Source organism: Mobula birostris, chromosome 4 (genome assembly GCF_030028105.1).
Source record: "Mobula birostris isolate sMobBir1 chromosome 4, sMobBir1.hap1, whole genome shotgun sequence".
Taxonomy (NCBI): domain Eukaryota; kingdom Metazoa; phylum Chordata; class Chondrichthyes; order Myliobatiformes; family Myliobatidae; genus Mobula; species Mobula birostris.
In genome coordinates this window covers 179,004,527-179,028,373 of record NC_092373.1, presented here as the reverse complement: position 1 = coordinate 179,028,373, position 23,847 = coordinate 179,004,527, and the positions used below count along the sequence as shown (strand labels likewise).

General features: G+C 38.8%; 1 protein-coding gene across 2 annotated transcripts in view; it reads right to left on the bottom strand.

The window, feature by feature from the left end:
- Window positions 1-23,847, bottom strand: part of LOC140196807 (protein FAM53A-like) — a 98,428-nt gene that overhangs the window by 48,056 nt on the left and 26,525 nt on the right. For both annotated transcript variants that reach the window (XM_072256625.1, XM_072256626.1), the window contains exons 3-4: window positions 12,928-12,982; window positions 9,861-10,657 (exon numbers count right to left, since the gene is read on the bottom strand). In XM_072256625.1, the coding sequence (XP_072112726.1) occupies window positions 9,861-10,657; window positions 12,928-12,982 (852 nt within the window). The remainder of the gene's footprint in view (window positions 1-9,860; window positions 10,658-12,927; window positions 12,983-23,847) is intronic.

Here is a 23,847-nt window from a genome sequence, read left to right as displayed (position 1 = left end):
GAAAGTCTATAAAATTGATTAGATCAATATACCACATGCAAAGTCATGTTGACTATCCCTAATCAGTCCCTGTCTATCCAAATACTTGTATATCCAGTCACTTAGAATAGCTTCCAGTAACTTTCCTACTACTGCTGTCAGTCTCACCACTCTATAATTTCCTGGTTTATTCTCACAGCCTTTCCTTTCTTAAACAAATTAGCTATCCTCCAATCATCTGGCACCTCATCCATGGATAGGGATGTTTTAAACCCCACCAGACCCCAAAACTAAAACTGGCCATCACACCCCAACAACCCTTGCCTGGACACCCTCACACCCCTACACCTGAGCACTCATTTCCTACTGACACCAACATCGCAGTAGTATATTCATAACCATATATCTTAAAATTAGAGTTGAAAGATCGTGTTTACAGTTACTTTTCTATAGATTTGCGAAGTATGCCCACAGAAAAAGAATCTCAGGGTTGTATGTGGTGACATATGCACATTGAAATCTCTGCTAGGGCCCCTGCATTTTCTGCACAAGCCGAGGGAACACCTTGTCAGGCCTTGGGGATTTATCCACCCTAACTTGTCTCAAGACAGCAAGCACCACCTCCTTTAATCTGTATAGAGTTCATGACCTCACCACTGCAATGCCTCACACCTATAGATTCTGTGACCATATCCTAAGTGAAAACAAAAAAAAAATCAATTTAATATCTCCACCTCTTTCAGCTCCACACATAAATTACCACTCTGATCTTCCATTCATATTGCACGACCTCATCACCCCCTCCTACGCATATCACTGGTACTGACGTAGACTATGACCTTTGGCTGCTCATCCTGTTTAAGAATGCTATGGACTCCACCTGAGATATCCCTGACCCTGCCACTGAGGAGGCAACAAACCACCCAGTAATTTTGCTTTCATCCTCAGAACCTCCTTTTCTGTTTTCCTAGCTGACAAATCTCCTATCACTACAGAAAGCCTCTTCTTCGCCCTCCCCTCTGAGCCACAGAGCCAGACTCAGTGCTAGAGACCTGATTGCTGTGGCTTTCCTCTGCTCAATCTCCACAACAGTATCCAAAGTGTAAATCTGTTGTGAGGGGAACAGCCACAGGGATACTCTGCAGTGGCTCCATCTGTGTCCTGTACCTTGGGTGGAACTACCTTCCTGCATGTCCTGTCTATCAACCCTCCAGCCTCCTGACTGATCTGGAGTTCATCCAGTTTCAGCTCCAACTCCTTAACACAGTCAGTTAGAAGCTGCAGCTGGATGCGTGCACTTCCTGCATGTGCAGTCGTCAGGGTTACTCGAGGTCACCCTGCCTTCCCACATCCCACACTCGAGGTAAAAACAAGAATTGTTCAACTCATCTGCTCAATACTAAATCATCTGGGTGAATTTCCAGATCCTAGAAACAGGACGTATGAATACAGGAGGCAAAACAAAGAAAAGCAGTGTGCAGTGGTGGATATCACCCAGTCCATCACCTGAAAAGCCCTCCCCACCATTGAGCACACCTACAAGAAGCACTGCCACAAGAAAGCAGCCTCTATCAATGACTTCCACCATCCAGGCTGTGCTCTCTTCTTGCAGCTGCCATCAGAGAAGTACAGGACCTTTAGCTCCCACACACCAGGTTTGGGAACTGTTATTACCCTTCAACTATCAAGTTCCTGAACCAGTGTGGATAACACCACTCACCTCAACACAGAACTGTTTCCACAACATGCGGAACCTGTGGTCTCACTTTCAAGGACTCTACAACTCATTCTCAGTATTACTTATTTTATTATTTGTATTTTTTTGTATTTGCACAATTTGTCTACTTTTGCACAATGGCTATTTGTCAATCTTTTGTTTGTTATTTTTCACTGATTCAATTGTATTTCTTTGTTCTACTCTGAAGGCCTGCAAGTAAATGAATTTCAGGGTAGTATATGGTGACATGTACTGCAGACTTTGATTAAAAAAAAATTTACTTTGAACCTTTGATTACAGAGGTTTATTTGATAGCACCAACCACTGAAGTGGAATGATTTACACCCAAGTTCTAGTCAGGAGAGCTAAGCAGAAATCTCTTGTCGATCACTTTGTTGCACTGAAGGAGCACTGCATCCTGTCAAAGGCGTCTCATTTCAGATGAAGCTTTGAACTGCGGTCTCCATCTGACCTCTCAGAAGAATGAATCCATGTTACTTCAAAGGCCTCTGGTAGCTGGTCAATATTTATCCCTCAATCAATGTAGATATTGGTTTATTGCTGCCACATGTACTGAGTTAGGGCAAAAATTTTGTGTATGCAATAAATTATATCAAGGTGGTAAAAACAGAATGCAGAATATAGTGACAAACATGAGAAAGTCTGCAGATGTTGGAAATCCAAGAAACACACACAAAATGCAGGAGAAACTCAGCAGGCCAAGCAGCATCTATGGAAAAAAGTAATCAGTCAAGGTATTGGGCCGAGACCCTTTAGCAGGATCGGAAAGGAAGGCTCTCAGCTCAAAACGGTGACTGCTTTAGAAGATGCCAAAGCAGTTCATCTTCCTGTGCACAGAAAGCTACAGAAAGTTGTAAAGTTAGTCAGTCTCATCTTGGGTACTCGCCTCTGAAGAATCCAAGACAGCTTCAAGGGGCGGTGCCCCTGAGATATGACATCCATTACTAAGGACTTGCATCACCCAGGACATGCCTTCTTCTCATTGTTACCATCAGGAAGGAGGTACAGAAGCCTGAAGGCGCACAAACTCAGTGATTCAGGAACAGCTTCTTCCCCTCTGCCATCCGATTCCTAAATGGTCACTGAACCCATGAATACTACCTAACTTTTTAAAATATGCTATGTACTGTTTTTAATCTAATATATACTTGTTAACTTAGTCATAGCAGTACAATGCAATACATGATAATATAGAAAGAAATTGCAGTGACACACACACTCACTGCAATTTCTTTCTATATTATCATGTATTGCATTGTACTGCTATGACTAAGTTAACAAGTTTCACGACATATGCCAGTGATAATAAAGCTGATTCTGATTCAGTGCAACACTAAGATTTCCAGTATTCTAACTGACATACTTCATAAAACATGCACTTCTTGGATGGCTGGGAGTTAGAAAAAAAAACTGAATACAAAATCCTTTAAGTGGTAGCTATAGCCTTAATCCTTGCCAGAGTGCCAGAGCAATGGATTTCCTCAAAGCTACTAATTACAAAATAAATGGATTCCTAATAAAAATGGCCTTACTTTACACCAGTAATTTTCATGTAGACCCATCCCAGACAGGTATAAAATTCTGGAAAATGAAATCCTTTTCTCCTCTTAAAAATAACACTGGGAAGATACGCTGCAAAGCAGCTCCTCTGTCAGAAATCACAAGCCTGCCTTTGTTGAGATATACATGCTGCAAATGAGTCAACAGAAAAACCAATTGCTTGAGATAGTTTTCAGACCTCTCCTAAACATGCACATTTCTTTTCAATCTCAAACTTTTATTTTTGAATATGAATAACATGAACTGTGGTCTCAAACATTGCACGTTGCATTTTCTGCTACTTACAACAGAAACCGACAATTAGTAACTGAATTCTCAATCATGTTCAAGCTGCGATTATTATTCAAAAATAATGCTTTTAGCCTGCTTTGAAAGCCGCATTTTGAAGTCAGGTGGGTTTTTTTTTAAAAATACATGATATAGGTTAAGCAACATTTTTGCTATTTAGCAATAAAACTGGCCCAGCTACATTTTTATTCTTATCAAACACAAATCAATAAGGTTTCTGTTTAGCTTTAAAGATGACAATGGAGCCGATTAAAATGAATAAACATCGTAAACATTTCATTTCACCATGAACAACCAGACAAAGATGTATACATTCCCTGAAATTCAGGAGAATATGGGAGGATCTCAGAAACATTCCAATTGTTAAAAGGACTGAACAGACCAGATATGGGGAGTCTAGGACAAGAGGGCATGACCTCAGGATTGAAGGACGTCCATTTAGAACAGGAAACTACTTTAGTCAGAGGGTGGTATGTCTGTGGAATTTGTTGCCACAAGCGGCTGTGGAGGCCAAGTCATTGGGTGCATTTAATAGGTTCTCGATTAGCCAGTGTATCAAAGGGTATGGGGAGAAGGCAGGGAAGTGGGAATGACTGGAAGAATTGGATCAGCCCACGGTGGAGCAGACTCGACGGGCCAAACGGCCTGCTTCTGCTCCTATATCTTATGGTCTTTAGGTTGAAAACAGAAATTTTGAAGTGTTTCTAATCTGAAACATTAACTCTTTCCTCAATTGCTTCCTGACCGGCTGAGTATTTCCAACATTTCCTGCTTTTATTTCAGATTTTCAGCAGCTGCAATTTTTACTTCCAATAAAATAAGTATTGCTACATAAACCTTATGGGTGTGAGGGTTAAACTGTAGCGTTACTATAATTGGGTGTTTGATAGTCAACATTGTCTCAATGGGCTGAAGGGCCCTCTTCTATACTGTATGCTTCTGTGATAATTACAGATGAATCGTCTCTCACTTTTTTATGATTCCCTATTTGTGGTCATTCCCATGGATAAATCTATAGAAGAAAGGAAAAGCAGAACGTAAAGTTGTCAGACCTAAGAACATAGGTAGCACACTCCTCTCCACAAAAATCCTTGATCATAAGGACTCCTCCTAAATGTTAAGCCCTGTCTTACCACTGCTATAAGTCTTTACAGATCATTTTCTCAATTTAGAAAAGTTATGTATTTAAATTAAGTAGCACCATTTTGCCCTGGGAGGTAGAAAGTATTACTAAACATAACTGATGTACGAAATGAACATCACTATGGACATCATGGCTTGAAATGCATTCAATGAGGATACAAGCTGTTTTTTTCCTACTCTGGACATAGTTAAATTATTTGGAAGTTTAAATCATTTCAAAGCTAGAATTCAACACATTTGAATAGGCAGAACTCTGAGATACCTATGTGACTTGGGTGAGGAAGCAGAAGGGAGGGCTAGCAAGTCTGTAGATGACATGAAGGTCGATGCTCTTGAGCAGCGGTCCCCAACCACTGGGCCGCGAACCAGTACCGGGCCGCAAAGCATGTGCTACCTGGCCATGAGGAAACAATACGAGTCAGCTGCACCTTTCCTCATTCCTTGTCATGCACTGTTGAACTTGAACATAGGGTTGCCAACTGTCCCGTATTAGCCGGGACATCCCGTATATTGGGCTAAATTGGTTTGTCCCATACCGGACCGCCCTTGTCCCTTATTTCCCCCACCAAGGTAGAGCATTCCTATGAAACCTTTCATGCCAAAATGGCGTAAAGCAAAGAAGCAATTACCATTAATTTATATGGGAAAAAATTGAGTGTTCCCAGACCCAAAAAATAACCTACCAAATCATACCAAATAACACATAACACCTAAAATAACCCTAACATATAGTAAAAGCAGAAATGATATGATAAATACGCAGTCAATATAAAGTAGAAATGATGTATGTAGTGTAGTTGGGAAGATTAAGCCAAAACCAATATGTGGAAAAAAATCGGCACTTACACGCATGCACACGTCACATATGCACATTCATGCATGCACACACAGGTGCCCACGCAAGGCTTCATGGTCATGGCAGTCTTTCTCGGGGTAAACACAAGCGTCCAGTCAACACACACAAAAAATGCTGGTGAACGCAGCAGGCCAGGCAGCATCGATAGGAAGCGGTACAGTCAACATTTCCAGTCGGGACCCTTTGTCAGGATTTGACTGATACTTTTGTCACTTATTTGGGAGTGAGAAAGTTGGCAACCCTAACTGTAAAAGACATGTTGAGGTGAGTTTCACCCTACTTGAACAACAGCCCCCACCCCCCCCCCAGTCAGCCGGTCTGCAAGAATATTCTCAATATTAATCCGGTCCACTGTGCAAAAAAGGTTGGGGACCCCTGCTCTTGAGGATAGTGTAATAGATTGTGGGTTACAATGGGACAATGACTGGATGCAGAGCTGGGCTGAGAAATGGCAGCTGGAGCTCAATCTGGAAAAGCGTGAAGTGTTATCACTTTGGAAGGTCTAACTTGAACGCAGAGTACAAGGATTCTTTGCAGTGTGGACGAACAGAGGGATCTTGGCATTCAAGTCTACAGATCCCCAAAAGTTGATAGGGTGGTGAAGAAAGTGTATTGGCCTTTGTTAGTCAGGGGATTGAGTTCCAGAGCTGTGAGGTAATATTGTAGCTCTATAAAACTCTGGTTAGACTACAGAGTACTGACTTCAGTTCTGGTTGTTTCATAATTTACATGGATTAGAGACTCAGGGGAAAGGTTGATTGGCTCGGGTTTTTTGGAGCAGAGGATGAGAAGAGACTTGACAGAGGTGATGTAAGGCATATGCATTTGGAACATTTAAGAGACTCAGACAGGCACGTGAATGAAAGAAAAATGGAGGGCTACGTGGGAGGGAAGGATGAGATTAACCTCAGTGTAGGTTAAAAGGTCAGCACATCATGGGCCACGAAGTCTGCACTGTGTTGTACTGTTCTACATTCAATACAAACTTTGTTCTGCCTCTTTGGAAAACTCCACATTATTTCTCTGCAATTAAAAAGAAAATTCTGGGAAGACTCAGTAGGTCAGGTCACATTTGTGGGAAAAGAGACAGCTGAGCTTTCAGGCTGATTCTTTTCCAGATATCTCTATTTACTCTACCTATTGTTCAGTGCTCAATAAGACTGAATAAGTTTGAAAATATATTTTTCCCTATTCCCTATGTTTCCCTATTTGAATTCTGATCAACTTTTTTTTCTTAGGTTTCTACTTTATTTTCAAGACCAATATGAACATGGACTATGGCTCAATTTCGGTTGAGCATTTTCTAAACTCTTATCAAAAACCCACTTTTTATTTCCTTTATTACTCTGAAGAAATTATACCAGTGTCTGGAGCAAAATAAATTGATTCTGCAGAAATAGTATTTTTAAATGAATATCCTGAGCCTTATACTTGTCCACTCTGTAACTGATCCGCTCTTTCCTACCAAATCATGAGTTTTACTTGGCCAGTGTATTGGTCTTTCTAAGTCAGCATCATCCACAAAGATTGTACTGAGTCCCTAGATACAGTCTGTTGATATAAATAACCATGAAAGTCCCAGTCAGCACTTGATTCAATTGCTTAGTTTCTTCAATAACTAACGGCAACAATTTACAATGCGAGCAAAAAAAAAATGGCATTTGTTAAGTTCTCCTAACTGCATCTCATTTTAATAGAATTTAATCCTCAACAAGAGAAAGCCTGCAATGTGTTGTAAAGGTGATCCTGAACCCAACCTAAATAGAGTAAAATGGATCACCTAAACTACAATGATTAAAGTTTGAACTTCAGTCTCCATTTCCCAATCAAGTACTCATTTTATTAGATTGGAATGCAGTACCGCGACAATGCAAAAAACTACCCTGCACATTGGAGCCACAGCTTACAATAAGTAAGCTATTACTTATTGCCCATTCCCTGTGACATCAAAAATATATTGGTATGTCACCATGAACCTCTCAATTTTGTTGGATGCAGGTTTGACTCAGTAGTAATCAAGTGCCATGCAACATGTAACCAACAAGGCTGGTGTGCACTCTGCAAATGACAACGACTCCCATGCCCTTGTCTTTGGTGAAGGTGTGCATTTGGCAGAGATTTGATTGGACTGTGACATTCTGTGGTAGAAGGACTGACTCAGTTATGTCTGCTTTGCACAGCAGAATGTTCAGCTTCTTGGGCATTACAGTAGTTTTACCTATTCAGGAAAGGTACAAAAACTTCAATCTGACACAGGCAATGGAACTTGTGCCCTACAGTTGGAGGAAGAAGCCCTGTGAAAATTGCATGCTACTGAATACATAGCCCATGAACACTTGCATGGCTATTATACCCAAAATGAGACTGTCAAATTCTCCCTTGTTGCAGGCTAGTATCTTGAAGTTTATTCGTTGATGTCATTCACTTGTGTTTCACCAGAACTCTTAGCAGCAGACTATCAAAATAATGCCCAAAGTCAAGTGCAATTAGCATCTTCTGTCTACTTTTGACCCAGGCTGCAATGCAATTTTTATTGAGAGTTAGGAGGTTAGAAGTGAGTCAGAACATCTCTACATAGTTAATGACTCAATATAATAATTTCCATAGATGGTAATTACAACATAGTACAAGCCAATGACCTAGCCTAAACTGCAATACTTATTCTCCATTTCCTTCCAATCATACTTCAGTAAATCTCATTACCATATGCATTCATTTCTTTCCCCATCATCTACTTTAAGTTCAATAATTAATCCAGGCTGAACAGATGACACCTAACTGACAGGGACAGTTAGATCTGAAGTAGCTCACGAACAATTAGAAATATTGTATCAAAACTGGGAAGACAAGAAAAAAAATGTAACCCAATCAGGAACTTAATATCACATTATTTAGAGAAAAAATAGGAATGTAAAAAAAAAAAAAGAATTCAGGGAGAAGGAAGGAGACCCGAAAACCCACTTTTGGCAAGAAGGCTTAAATACTATGCTTTCTCAAGTTCCTTGATAGTTGTTTTTGATATGGCTAATAACACTAATTAGCTCATACAGTCACTAGTTTTCCCCTGTTGCTAAATCATGAGTTTATAAATATAAAATAAGAGTCTGGCAAGTACTTCAATGCTTGTAAACATTTATCTCAATGTATTCAGTGTTCTTTTTTAAACAGACCAAGAGCAGAAACAGACTCCTTTAAAAAAGGTAACAATCACAATTTGAGAAGCTAGCATGTGCTGTTCAATTTATTGACTCATACTATGTGGAGATTATGCGCTCGTATGTGGTTAAATGCTTCCCATAGATACTAGCTGATGCAGAAGTTATTAAACAATAAGGATAGGTTTGAGACCAATAAACTTTAATCATGTATTGAAACATGTAACAGTATAGGTTCCCAAATTAGGCATAAAATTGCAAGAAAAATCTGAGATGTTTTCTTGAACCTCCACCTTTTGCATCTACAATAGGTGCCTTGTTCCCAATTCAAGGAGGCTAATCTGGATTATGCTATAAATCGTCTCCACAGAATCAAGTTTCATTTTCAAGAGTAGAATATGATCAAAGCACACCCACACCTAACATCATCCAACCTAAAGATGCCTGGTTTCAGCTGCTATGCACTGGCTCAAACACAATGCAGCACAGCGTTGTGCAAACAATACCTAGAGATTCAGAATTGATCCGTGTAGCTGAGGGACATTTCATACATTTAATGACTGCACATTACATACTGAAATGACTTTCCAAATTGGATGCTGACAATTTGAAGACAAATGAATGATTGCAATATAAAATCTAAAGAAATTTATGGCAAAGGAAGTTGCCCTTCAGATCATCATGTCTTACAATTGCCAAAACTGGTATGTTCTCCTTATAAGTCCCAAAACAACTGTTTCTGATATCACCCATGGTCTTTATGAACTCTTAGTCACTATATTTCCTCTTCATTGCCTAACTGAATTTGTAAGTTACAGCATCATACAACTTCTCTCCAGCAAGCAAAATAATTGCATGGAAACAGCAGTGCATGGAATCCAGTAAGAAACTTGGTGATATAATTTCAAACTGGATCTTGAAGAAAAGACTATCTGAAATACAAGCCTGTTTTTATATTGAGTTATTAAATCTAAATTAAGAGAACTAAAATGCTGGCAAGCTAAGTAGGACAGTGAAGTTGAAAATGCCATCATATACACACTGAAAGTAATGGAGAAATCTAAAGCCCTTTCGGCACATCTCAAACTAAAATATTATCATTTACCAGGAACATTAGAAGGAAAGACATTCCCCTACTTACTCTTGTCATCTTTAGGAAATCTAAAGAGGGCCGCGTCCACCTGACATCTTCCTCCCGCCTGCGCTTTAGCCCACACTTCCTTTCATTCAGCACGCAAGGCTGCGAGCGGCATCGCAGCAATCCCTGCCGGCGGCTCAGCTCCGGTGTGGAAGTAGGTGAGCTGCTTGCTGAAGGCAAGAGGTTCGCTGTTTCTGTAATGTGTTCCTGCGAAAGTGACAACCGCCGCCTTGGGTTAAAATCAAAGGGTCCAGTAGAGTTCCAACGAATACTTGATGTGCTTCCCTCGCTACTGTCTACAAAACCGCTGCTGGCCGATGAGGGTCTTGGTACTGGCGACGTATTGAAGCTGGTGATATTAAATATACTGTTGTTGAGGGATAATGTGTGTTTACTGGTATGCTGAAGCATATTGATGCTTGTGCTTCGCTGCAATGTGGCACTTCCATGACTGTTGCAGCGCTGTAAAGTTGCGCTGCCACCACTGTTACACCGCCGTTTCGACACAGGAGTCCAGATCTTCGAACTGCAGGGTTTCCATGGGGATCGGCACCGGGACAATTCATCAGGCTCTGAAAGAGACCTGCAATGCCGTTTTGTGGGAGGGGCCAAGGGAACGCTCGAGTTCTCATTGAGATTCAGCTCACTGATCCAGCCGGAGACAGAGTTTTTATTCATGTCGATCTGCCATTGTAAACCAACGTGGTCAGCTAAGCACGTTGAAAAAGGAAAAGCCACATTGCGGTTTGTTTCAGCTTTAATCGGACAAGTCCTATTAACGAGTGCCCACGGACTTTCTTCTATTAGAGAAGAGTGAAAACAAGGTTAATAACTTCTCATGCCTCTTCAATGGAAATATCCATAATTATTCAAACATAGCACACTATTCCATCACAGAATAAAATACTAAAATTTTAAAGCAACAGAACTACGCAGTCAAATTTTACCTTTATCTTAGTTAGGATAAAAGAAAATATAGGATGAAATATCTTGTTTTAACTAAGCATGCGCACCGTGTCTTTCACCCAGCATACATGTTACACATACTAGATAACACTTCCTGTTCCTTCGTCAAGATGGTCACAATTGAACTTTCATGATATATTTCAATAGTCACTGGGGGAAAAAAGGTACACTAGTACAAGAATACCAAAGCTGTACCCACAATTAGGCCTAGCAATTTAATCCTTTCATTTTGCTCTTTCAAAAATCTTTTCTTCAACTCCACCCCCCCCCCGACCTTTTTCTTAAATCTACCCATCTGTCCTTCCTTCATTGGATTAAAAAGGTAGGAGTCAGTTTTTCATTTACTGGCACAAATAAAAGGCTGAAAACTGAGATTACACAGAATTGCATCAGCACTTGCTAAGTTTATTACTTACACAATAGGCAGTTCAATGTTCTTGCCACTAGATCGTGACTTTTGCAAATGGTCTAAATTTCCCCCCCCAAAGTCTTCAACACACAGAAAAAGCTTGCTAAGACTTGTAGAGTGAAAAAGTGAATGGTTCATACATATGACTTTTTTTTTAAATGAATTTTGGGCAACTACTGCCGATCCATTTTATGTTCATCCAAATGGTCTGCAGACCATTCAAGAGTAAACTATAATTCATGGTTCTGGAATTGTGTACAAGAAACTACTTGAGAAAAAGTTTCTTTCACTGAAACTTGGTGCATTAATATGATGAGTTTTTAAATGGCCCATTAATTTAATAGTCATTACTAATGCCAGCCTTTAAATTTCAGATTTAATCATGTTTAAACTTCCCAGAGCACCAGCAGGAATTTCTGATTGTAACCACAGACAATTATTTCAGATCTTAGAAATTACCAGTCCAATGGTTTAACTGCACTTCTATCATACTGAAAATTGCCTCAAGCTCTTTAATGCAAGGCCCAACAGTTGGTAAAAGTTGTGTTTACAAAACCATTGTACACAAAATGGCATTCATACTGCTGCCCGTACAGCATCTCACACCAAATATCATTCAACCATCACTCTTAAAGTTTACATAGCTCATGTTCTTAGCTCATGGACACAATTTCTTACTAACGTAAGAATGCAATGAAAAGTAGCAGAAAAAAATCCAGGATATATTAGCTAGGACATTTGGAGCTTTTGTTAATTTTAGCTTAACCCTCACAGACTGCAAAAAGACCAGTTTCTTGGGTCCACTTGATAACTAATACTACAGCTTTACTTTGAAAAGAAATCTTACTACCAGTCTTTACTGTATTTTAAAAAGAACCTTTCAATACTTTACTCAGTTTATGTGTTTTCATGCTTTTGGATAACAAATCTGTCTATAAGTAAAAGTGATCCAGTGGAGAAATTATCCAGTATTAACTCTGTATGCAGATTTACTTGTAACAAAATGGTGACTAAATTTAAATGCTCAAGCTCCACTATATTTAATTCTAATATTTACTGAAAATCAGTTTCTTCTAAAGTCAATCTGTATTATTAAATTATGACCAAGTAGCATATTACTCAATAAAAGTACTACAAGGCTTGAAAGACCCACACTCTGTGACAATTTAAAAAATAGAAAATATGCACAGCTCAGTTTGCCTTCCAGTGGAAAGCTGTTCTTGATTTTCCAGAGGATAAGCCAGCTAAAGGGACAAGACTACAAGGATAGAGTATGCACATCTGCCCATACCCATCTACACCCCAAGCAGTAAAATTCTCTCCCAAGTTCCCCCTCACCCACCTCTGTAAGATGCTCCTTAAGATCCTTATTTTGATCAAGTCACATCTGAATATCCTTTCTTTCCTATTCTCGCCTTTTTTGAATTATGCCCGCGAAGTGACTTGACATTATTTTAAAGAAGCTATGAAAATGCATTTGTATTTACAGATTTATGTCCAGTGAGATGTCAAACGATATAGAAAAATGGGTAACTGAGATATACGTGATCAAACTGAATGCTGGAGCAGTAGGAGAAACTTTGTGGCTTACTTACTGTTCTGGCACTACTTATTGCAGTGCTAGTTGCTAAGTTGTAAGAGCTCTGCAATACTATTTTTATTCTGCCCAAGGAGGAAAATGCAAGGAAAACTTACCAACAATTTCATATGGAAACAAGCTGCCACTTTCGTTCAGTTTCTCGGATGAGTGCTGAAATTAACCAAAGAGAAAATAACTGAACACCACAAATAAAAATTGTGGAAAAAGTCAGTGATTAGATGGACTATGCAATAAAATTGAGATTTGGGCCAGAACTCAGCTTTATAGTTTCTTGTTTGCCATAGGACTAAGGTCTTTAATTGCTTTTATTTGAACAAATGAATACTGCAAAAAAAAACTTAATGAATCTCAGCAAACTCAATATAGCACCCTGATAAGTAATAGAAAAAGATTAACTTGATCATTTCAGTAAGGAATAACATACCAAGTTTAATAATCAAATTCTCACCTAAGGTTACTTACCAGTCTCTAACTTTATCAATTAAGACTGCTAAAGTAACAGACTTGAATATCAAAGATTACAGAAATGTCTTAACATTTACTGATAGTCTTTTGAAAATAAGTGCAAATCATGAGAAATGTACAAATCTATATGCATTCACAAAATTAACTTCCAATCCATTTCACATAATCATTGTTTGCGGAAGTATAAACCAAGCAGAACCTAATGATAAACTAGCTAACTGTGGGGATTATACGAATAATACTTTGATCATTAATAGAAATAAAAGCATACTAAAAACAGATCATTGTTTAGCATCGTCCCCTTGCACTGCAATTAATCATTGAGTAATACTATTAAAAATGCACTGTTTTGGGTGCAAACACCTCAACCTTCTTAAAAACTTCAGAAGTGTTTATTTACACACTAATTGAGACATATTGCAGCCTGCAAGAACAAACTAAGTCAAAATCTTCACAAATTAAAATAGCTATTTCTGTCAGAATGAAACAATGTCTGTAAAAGTTGTGCACAAATAGAGCTGCGGGAGTCAATGAGCCTTTCATTCAATGTTCAAAGAAAATAAGCACCAAGCAATTCAGTCAGTTTTGTACCATAAGCAACTGTTTCAACATTTCAAGTATAAAATTGTAACCACCCAGATGTATTTTACTACATGTTTTGATGATGTAACAGAATGGATAAGGGTGATGTACATGGACTACCAGAAGATAACATATAACACCACAACTATGAAGGGACATTGACAGCAGGAAGCTAAAATGTCTGAGTAACACAAAACAAATGTCACATTGTTGCGCAGAGAGCATGAAGATGAATAATGGTATCGGCATTGGGAACATTTTTAACTTAAATTTTTTTATTAACGACTTAAATTTAGACAATATCTAAATTTTCAGATGATACAAAACTTGGCAATATTCTCAGCTGTAGAAAGGATGGTGATAAATTGCAACAGCAAAGTGATGGAAGGGATAATTGATTGTGCTACCAAGTGGCACTTGCTTAGCAACAATCTGCTCAGCCATCCTCACTTTGGGTTCTGCCAAAATCTTTTAGCTCATTACAGCTTTGGACCATACGTGGCGGAACTCCAGAAATGAAGTGCTAACTAATTTTGATATCGAAGCTGCACTCAATTGACGTGGTATTGAGGAGTCCTGGCTAAACTAAGTTAATGGGTACTTCCCTAGCTGAAATCCTACCTTGCACAAAGATGGTTCAAGCCACAGGACATCTCTGTGGGAGTTCTTCAGAATAGAGTCCTACAGGCAACCATCATCAGCTGCTCTATTTATCAACGACCTTCCTTCAACTGAAGGTCAGAAGTAGGGACATTTGCTAATATAGGGATAAAGAAACAGTCCACATCTAAATGTGGACAGAGATCAAGACAATATCTAGGCTTGGGCTGAATAGGTGGCAAATAATACTTGCTTCACACAAATGTCAGGTAATGTTAATATCCAACCAGAGAAAATATTATCATCCCCCAACCTTCAATGGCATAGCTGAATAGCCCACTTTCAATAACCCACTGACCAGAAATTGAACTGGAGTGGAGCAGCTGTACACACATAGCTACAAGACCAAGTCAGAAGCTAGGAATCTTGTGATGAGTAACTCCCCAAAGCCTGTCCACCATCTACAAGGCTCAAATGTGAGGGAAGCTGAAAGTGGATGGGTCTCTTATGGTGTCGAGTTTCAGCAACACCAGAAACTCGATACCATAAGAGACCCCATTCCTCCCCCCCACACCACTGAAGCATGGTCACAGCAGTTTCAGCCACCTAAAGGATGCCCAGCTGCAATTCATCAAGACTCCTTAGACTGCAGTTTCCAAGCCACAACCTTCACCAGCTGGTAACACGTCCATCTGGAAGCTGCCCACCAAGCCACACACCACCCTGGCTTGGGAATACGAAGCCATTCCTTCACTGTCACTAGGTCAAAAACCCGGAGGGTGCAGGAGCAGAGGCTACGTGTGCAGCAATCAACAGTGGCAAGTCAGGTTGAGAAAATGGTGTATAATACATGTATCAGTACAAGCATGGAGCACAAAAAAGGAAAGTCAAGACTCAAAACTATCCAGGATCAATAAGTAACATCAGGAAAAACTATACACTATGGGAATCCAATGCTGTTCTCTGGTAACACTTCATTGCAATTAGAGTCACAGCACAGAAACAAACCCTTCACCGTGCCTATCTATACTAACCCCATTAGCACTTGATCCATAGCATTCTATGCTTCAGTGACTCAGATACTCATCTAGATGCATCTTAAAATTTTCTGAAAGTACTGCATTATGAAGCAGTCTTTTCCAGATTTCATCTTTTCTTCAGATCCCCTCTAAATCTCTCGGTCCTCACCGTAAACTCATACCCTCTGGTCTTTGGCACCTCTGCCATGGAGAAAAGTTTATTACAACTTTGCCTCGTCATACAAATTTCTTATCAGGTCCATCCTCCTTTGCTCCAAGGAAATCAAACCCAGCTTATCCAGTCTTCCACTCCACGCAACATATTGCCTGCATCCCAGCAAATTCAAATTCCCTCGCCATCCATTCCAGCACACTCTTATGGTGTGGTGATAAGAGATGCATATAAATATGGCAAACTGTGGCTTTATCAATATTTAAAGTCATCCATGATCTTTTATTAAGACCATAAGAATTAGGCCATCTTGCCCACTGCATCTGCTCTGTCATTCCATCATGGATGATCTATTATCCCTCTCAACCCCATTCTCCTGCCTTCTTCCCATAACCTTTGACACCCTGATTAATCAAGAACCTACCAACCTCCACCTTAAATATACCAAGTGAACTGGCCTGCAGAGCTGTCTGTAGCAATGAATTCCACCAACTAACTTAAGAATTTTTTTTCTCATTTGTTCTAAATGGATGTCTCTCTATTCTGAGGCAGTGCCAACTGGTCCTAGACTCCTCACTATAGATAACATCCTTCCCACATCCATTCCACCTAGGCTTTTCAATATTTGATAGGTATCACAATGAGAATCCCCATCCATTCTTCTGAATTCCGGCAAATACAGGCCCAGGGGCTCAAACGCTCTTTATATAATAAAGCTTTTAATCCTGGAATCATTTTTGTGAACCTCCTTTGAACCCTCTGTCTGCAGTCGAAAGCTTCTACTAGTTTGTCTAAGTCAGCAACTACTCAATAGCCAATTTTGCCAGATAATATTATTTAACTACTTTGAAAAGTGCCAGTACCTGAACATTTAATTGAATGGTAAGCAATTAAACATGATTTCTTGCCATTACCTGCAGAGCTAAAGTTAAAACTCCATTCTCAAAAAGCAGTTAAAGCAGAAGCATTGCATAGAATAATGTTTGGCTCCATTTCAGATGGCAGATGTTAAATAAAATTGTTGAAAGGACATTTCTAGTTCAAAAGATAGTACACAGAGCTAAAATTCTGCCACTTTTATGGCATAGGGCAGAAAAACATAGCTCTGAATAACATAATAGCTTCAAGCTCAAGATAGACCAGAGTAGGAGAAATAAATCAATAATCAACTGTATTACTTGGACAAAAAAAAAACCCTCTTATTTAGATGTAGAGTTGATGTTAAACTCTTCAGGTCAACCTTAACATGAAAAATAATCATCTCCACATGGGCTTTCCCACAAGCTTCACAAACAATTTAACAAGGTACTGTAAATTCTCAGCAAACCCAGTCACACCATATTTTTCTTGGACTAATATTTAAGTTTTGAATATCAATAAAATCTTTTGCAGACTTTTATGTTTGTCACAAGAGAATGTGAGTTTAAAATAGAAGCCGCCACTTGTGCAGAATGAAACCCGAATGGTCTTCTCAAAAGAAGGGTTTAAAAAGTGCAGCAAATATACCTGACAAAGTAGTGCTCTGGCGAGTGCTGGAAAAGTCTGGTGTTCAGTTTTACTCTGTTGGAAACATTATATCTTTTATTTATAGTATAGGCTGAGCAAGAATGTGCTTTTAAGATTTTGAATATTTTGGGTGTCAAGCCTAAAAGGTTATCTACATTAATAGCAAATTCATTTTGGAGAATGAAATACTGAAATAAGCTTTAGAACGTAGACCAGTTTGTTAAAAAGTATAATTTTATCTGGCACAAAATCACTTTCTTGTATAATTTATGACTGAATGATTTGAAATGCAAAGGGACCGAAGCACATCAGGTATGTGGAGGCAAAAAGCAATGGGAGGATATTTTTATTAATGGCTCTTTCATAAGCCCGGCTGTCAGCTTCAGGGTAGCAAGGAAATCTAAACTTATTGACTTCGGATGTGCAACTGAAAAGGATGTTAGTTATCTGAAAGAGAAACTGTCACACAAGGAGCAATTACCAACCTTCATTTGTAACTTTACTGAAAATGGACTAAAATATGCAGGTCATACAGAACAGAAACTTGATAAAATCTAAAGACCCAAAAGCCTTGTAAAGTGAACTACAGATGAGGGCATCTGAATAAAACTAATATATATGGCAGTTATTAAAGAAGTGTTTGCTTTGCTGATACATCAGTTTTCCTCTAATGAAAAAGGGTGAAAGGTTACTCAATAGGTTCAGCTCTGAAAGCTCACCGTATTTTTTATTTAAAGTAAGCAAATGAACATACCCTCCGGCCAAATTCAACACCTTAGAATTTTAATGATACTGACCAAGACTGCTTTCACATCAACTAATCAATAAACCACTGTAAAAAGTGCTTTGGGCAAATTTCAATATTGAGGTTGAAAATATTTCAAAAGGTCAACAGAATTTGTGTCAATGGTCACATTAATGTAGCTATCTGTTGTTAAAGAAAAGCAAAAACAATTTAGCGATTAAAAGGACAGGAAAGAAGTCATGAGGAGAAATTATCTACAGCACTTTTCTAGTAGCTACACTTCAGGTGGGTACAAATCAAGAAATAACAGGGAATAACGAGAATGACATGGTTACCCTGAAAACTTAAACTCTCATTACAGGTTGTATAAATTAACTATCAATGGAAGTTTGGAAGGCAACCTCTGCATTTGTGACAGTTTCAATGAACAATATAAATTGATCCAGATTTGAGTAATGAGACAATTAATGATCTCATGGGGAAACACTGATGACAGCAATGAATTTCATCCAATGTCTGAGGTTGATATTAGTCCCTTAAATAAAGGCAAGTTCAAAGATGTGCAGTCAGAGTTCGTTGAACTGGATAAGGAAAATGGATTAAAAAGTGAGCTGGTGGTTAAATTGCAGCCTATATTTGAAATTTCAATTTGTATCAATATATTTCATTTAATAAAGGCTCCACTGAAAGGATAAACCATTCCTGACTAATGAAGATGAGTAGCAACAATGGAAAAACTTCAGAAGCTGCAAATGTTTGCCAAAAAGGAGAAATGAGTAAATTGAAAAGAGACAAGAGAATAAAGCAAGAGCTTATACTACTGGATCGATAGGAAGTGGAAACCCAAAGTAAATATTAATCCCCTAAATGAATCTGGAGGAGCAGCATACTTATGTGAGGGTGCTGTCCTTGGACTATAGTCCAGCAATCAACACCATAATTCCCTCCAAGCTTGACAAGAAGCTCAGAGACCTCGGCCTTCACCTTGTCCTGTGTAGCTGGATCCTGAACTTTCTGTCAGATCGCCAGCAGGTGGCTCACCTCTGCCCCTCAACACAGGTGCCCCTCAGGGCTGTATCCTAAGCCCCCTCCTTTACCTTCTGCATACCTGCGACTGTGTCGCGACCCACAGCTCCAATCTGCTAACTGAATTTGCTGACGACACTACACTGATTGGCCTAATCTCAAATAATAATGAGGCACCCTATACAGAAGAAGTCATCACCCTGACACGTGGTGTCAAGAAAACAACCTCTTACTCAATGTTGCAAAGAGTGAGTCTGATGATAACTGTTAGTTTATTGTATATTGGTCATAAAGTTTCAAAATTTCTCAGAATCTGAAAGATCCCAAGAAGGCACAAAAATAACAGCCCTGTTCAGAAAGGAGAGAAATTTGGCATAGACTAACCCCCTCAACTCCAGAATCAACCTGGTTAATCGTCTCTAAAGCCAGCATATCTTTTCTCAAGGAGACCAGAATTGTATAGTTGCAGCATGACCTCTCTGGTCTTAAATCCAATGATGGCAATATTCTATTTGCTTTCTTGAAAATCAGTTGCAATTCATGGACCAGTACGCTGAAGTCGCTCTACACAACAGAATGCTACAATCTTTCACAATTTAAATAATTTTCTGTTTTTCTTTCCAGATGGCCTGACATTTACCAACATTGCCAGACCCTTGCCTATTCACTTACCCCATCTATATTTTTCTGCAGACTCTCATCTTCTGCATAATTTACTTTTCCACTCAATTTAGTGTCATCAGCAAATTTCGATACAGTACACTTGGCCCCCTCTTCCAAATTGTTAATATGTATCTATTGGCTTTCCAATCATCTATCCAAGCTGATACATTTCCCCCCACCCCACCAAAGTCCATGTATCATTATCTTATGGCTCAGTCTTTTAGGCGGCATTTTATCGGCCATCTTCTGGAAATACACCTGTTTCCTTCATTTTACTATGCATGTTTTATTCTCAAAGGACTCCAGTAAGTTTGTCAAACAGGACCTGCCCTTCCAAAATCCATGCCTGACTGAACCACTTCTATCCAGGTATCTTGCTATTTCTTCCTTAACGACAGCAAGAATTTTCCTGACCATCGATGCAAAGTTAACTGGCCAAAAGCCTTTTCCTGTCTTTTCTTCATATCTTGTTTTTTTTAAAAAAAAACAGTAGCATGACATTCACTGTTTTCCAATCTGCCAGGAGTCCAGAAAATGTTGGCAAGTTTTCACAAATTCCTCTACTATAATTTGCACAAGTACTTTCAATACCCTGTGATGCGTTGCATCAAAACGAATAGCTTATCCACCTTTAGACTCACTAGCTTGTTCTGACGAACCTGTGGTCTCAGCCTGAAACGTCGACTGCACCTCTTTCTAGAGATGCTGCCTGGCCTGCTGCGTTCACCAGCAACTTTGATGTGTGTTGCTTGAATTTCCAGCATCTGCAGAATTCCTGTTGTTAGCTTGTTCTGTACTACTTTTTTTTAGTGATAGCAAATGTATTGAGTTCCTCACCTCCCATCACATCCATAACCCCTTTGGATTGTCAAATATGTCTTCTACTGTGAAACCCGACAAGATAGCAATTCAAACCCTCAATCATTTTGCATTACTCAATATTAACTCCTTCTCACTTACCAAGGGCCCTACATTCACTTTAGCCACCCTTGCTACCTTTATATAACAGCTTTTACTACTAGTCCTTCTACTTTGTGCGAGTTTCCCTTCAGAATCTAACTTCCCTTTCCTTTCTGCTTGCTTTGCGAGTGGTTCTTTGTTGGTCTAAGTTTTCCCAATCTTAGTTTTCCTCTACTCTTGGCCTCATTGTATACATAAGATTTTAGTTTGGCACCTTCTTTTATTTTCATATGAAAATTAGCAACCAGGTTTCCAAACTATATCACTGAAAACATGACAAAGGAGTTGATTGTAATGTTCCCCTGTATACTGTCCCAAGTATGATAGAATCCAACATCTTTTCAATATCAATTGGCAGGACACAACTACACAATCACTCATAAACAAATCCCATATTCCAATATTTATTATTGTATAAACAAATGCAATATTCCACCCTGCAATGCCTTTCCTCCCAATAACTGGTAACAATTTTTTCCAATTTTCTGACATTTACAAAAATGTCACAAGCTTGCAGAGATTGTGTAGTTTCATTCCTCTACTTCATGTCATAGATAGATCAAATCAGCCCTGAGATTAATAGCTGGAATCAGCCCTCGTTCAATCTACACATACATCACAAAGAAAAATCAGGGTAGTATCTAACACATTTAACTGAACATGTCAAGTCCAAAGGTTTCATACCCACCACAAATTGAACTGTGCGGGGGGGGGGGGGAGCAGTTGTGTACACACCTACAAAAACTGATTCAATGAACCAATACACAAACTTTGTACTTTCCATGATCATTTGTTTCATAATAATATTCAAATTTTCCACATAATGTAATTGGCCAGCAAAGCAAAACAACAAAATCCCAAGCCTATTAGCTTGAAGGGAGGGAACAACTTCTAAAATCTCATTGAAAAAAGTTACAGCTATAACATCTGCTTACAAAAAAGTCAATACACTTAAAAAGTAATTCATTGTGGTACTGAAGATATAATAAATTAAATGAATATAAAGCCAATCCTTTCTTTACAAGTAGCGAAAATATACTGTAGGAACTGCCATGCATAGTAGGAACACCAAGCGTCAGCCTCTGAAATGCTTAGAAGAAAACAGCAACATCCTCAACATAAAAACTGACAAATATGCTCTCAAATCTGATTTCATTCATTAAGGGCATTAACCTTTAGATAAACCTAAACGATGAAGAAAATGTCAGGCCTCATCTATCAAAGAATAAGAGAAATTCTAAATGACATGGCTAGTCTTTAATAATATCAAACAAATCCTTGAATTGAAAATGTGTAGTTTTATTTTTTGGTTGTTTAATTATTTGCAGGATCTTTAAATCTAGAAATGATTTTTGATTATTTTTATTTCTGGGTCTTGCAGCTCCCACTCAACCTAATTTTCAATTGTTTTCTATGACTAAGTATACTACATTACCCTCCTGGCTTAGTTAGTTGGAGGATTCTTAAATCTGAATGGCTGAGATACACCATGCTTGCTTGGCTCACACAGAATTTCCTGAAAAGGAATTATTGCTTCGTTTATGACTCACAAACGTGGCATAAGTCCGTAGCTGGCTATAAATACAATGGTAGCAAAGACCACACATTCATTTCTAGAGATAAAATTCAAGTCAATAATTTACTTAAAATGTGATCAAATGTACAGGAACGTTTCATCTTTGATGAAGTGCACTATCCATATGAAAATTTCATAAGTTTATTGCCAGTGAATAAGACCTTTCCTATTTTATATATTATCCTTTTAAAATAATTAAGCCAGACTTTGACCTTCTACAAAAATCAGTATTTCCAGCACACAATGTCATTAACACAACCCCTAATTTTCAGTAGAGTTCTGATAAATGTGTCTGATAAAATGTTACAATTTACCAAAACGCAAAAACTGATCAATATGTAGAAATGTCAGCTGGCATAATTTCTGTCCTTGATTTCTGAGGCTTATTTTGGTTTGAGCAATAGCTATGTGTGTCTGTACAGGGAGGAGGTAACATAAATCATATTCTTACTTAGTAATGGTACTGACAGAGACGGATTGCTGGACGCCCACCTATCTTGCTGTGCAACGTGGGGTTGTATTTGCAAATTGGTAAAAGCTTATAGAGCACAGGACATACTGCATAACTACATGACTTGAAAGTTACAAGACATCAAGGAGCAGAACAAAGCCAAGATAGCTGTGTCCTGAACAACGAAAAACAGTGTGTCAGGGTCATACAGAATAGAAACAGACCCTCCAGTCCACCAAGTGCACACAGCAAGAAAAAGATAGATTAGCAGTATTTGTTCTATGTACATTGAAATATTGAAGCATACAGTGAAATGCGCCATTTGCGTCAATAACAGTCCAAGGATGTGTTGGGGGGCAGCCCATAAGTATCACCATGCTTCCGGCATCAACATAGCATCAACACTTACCCTAACCCGCGCGTCTTTGGAATGTGTGAGGAAACGAGAGCACATGTTGGAAACCCATGCAATCATTGGGAGAATGTGTAAATTCATTACAGACAGCACAGAAATCGAACCCGATTGCTGAACATTGGCACTGTAAAGTATTGCACTAACCGCTTGTGCTACCATGCCCCACCTCAGCACCCACTTACAATAATCACATTCTTTTATTAAATTTGCCTCACATTCCAATCCACTCTTCTCATTCTACCACCCACTGTTAACTAACCTACAAATTTACACATCTTTGGGATGTGTTTTGGAAACTGAAGAACCCGAATCACAGGGAGAATGTGCAAATTCAACACAGGCAGCACATAAGATTTTGGACTCACATCAGTTCAGAAGAATAAGAGGCAAGCTCAATAAGACAAATAATATTCTAAAAAGGTCAATGTTAAGAAGTTTTCTACCACCGGTTAAGTTTCTAAGCCTTAAGACCATACCCTCTGGAGAAGAGTTACTGAGGACAGACAAGAAATTTCTTTATGCTTAGCTCTGAAATCTTCACCCTAAAAAGCTATATGTATTTAGCTGTTGAAATTGAATGAAATTTGGATACTGAAAGAACTCAAAAGATATGAGAGTCAGGTGGGAAACTTGAAGTATAAGATTATAGTATTGCAGAATAGCAGAGCAGATACAAATGGCAGCTTGACCTACTAAGATGGTGACAGGAAGCCAGTCAAACCTTTCCTTCTTTTCCAATCGTGGAACTTTTCAAGAACATACTTTCCATTTTCTAACTTTAATACTTATCCAGATTATTCACCATCTCCAGATCTCTCAAGCTTGTACTGTATCA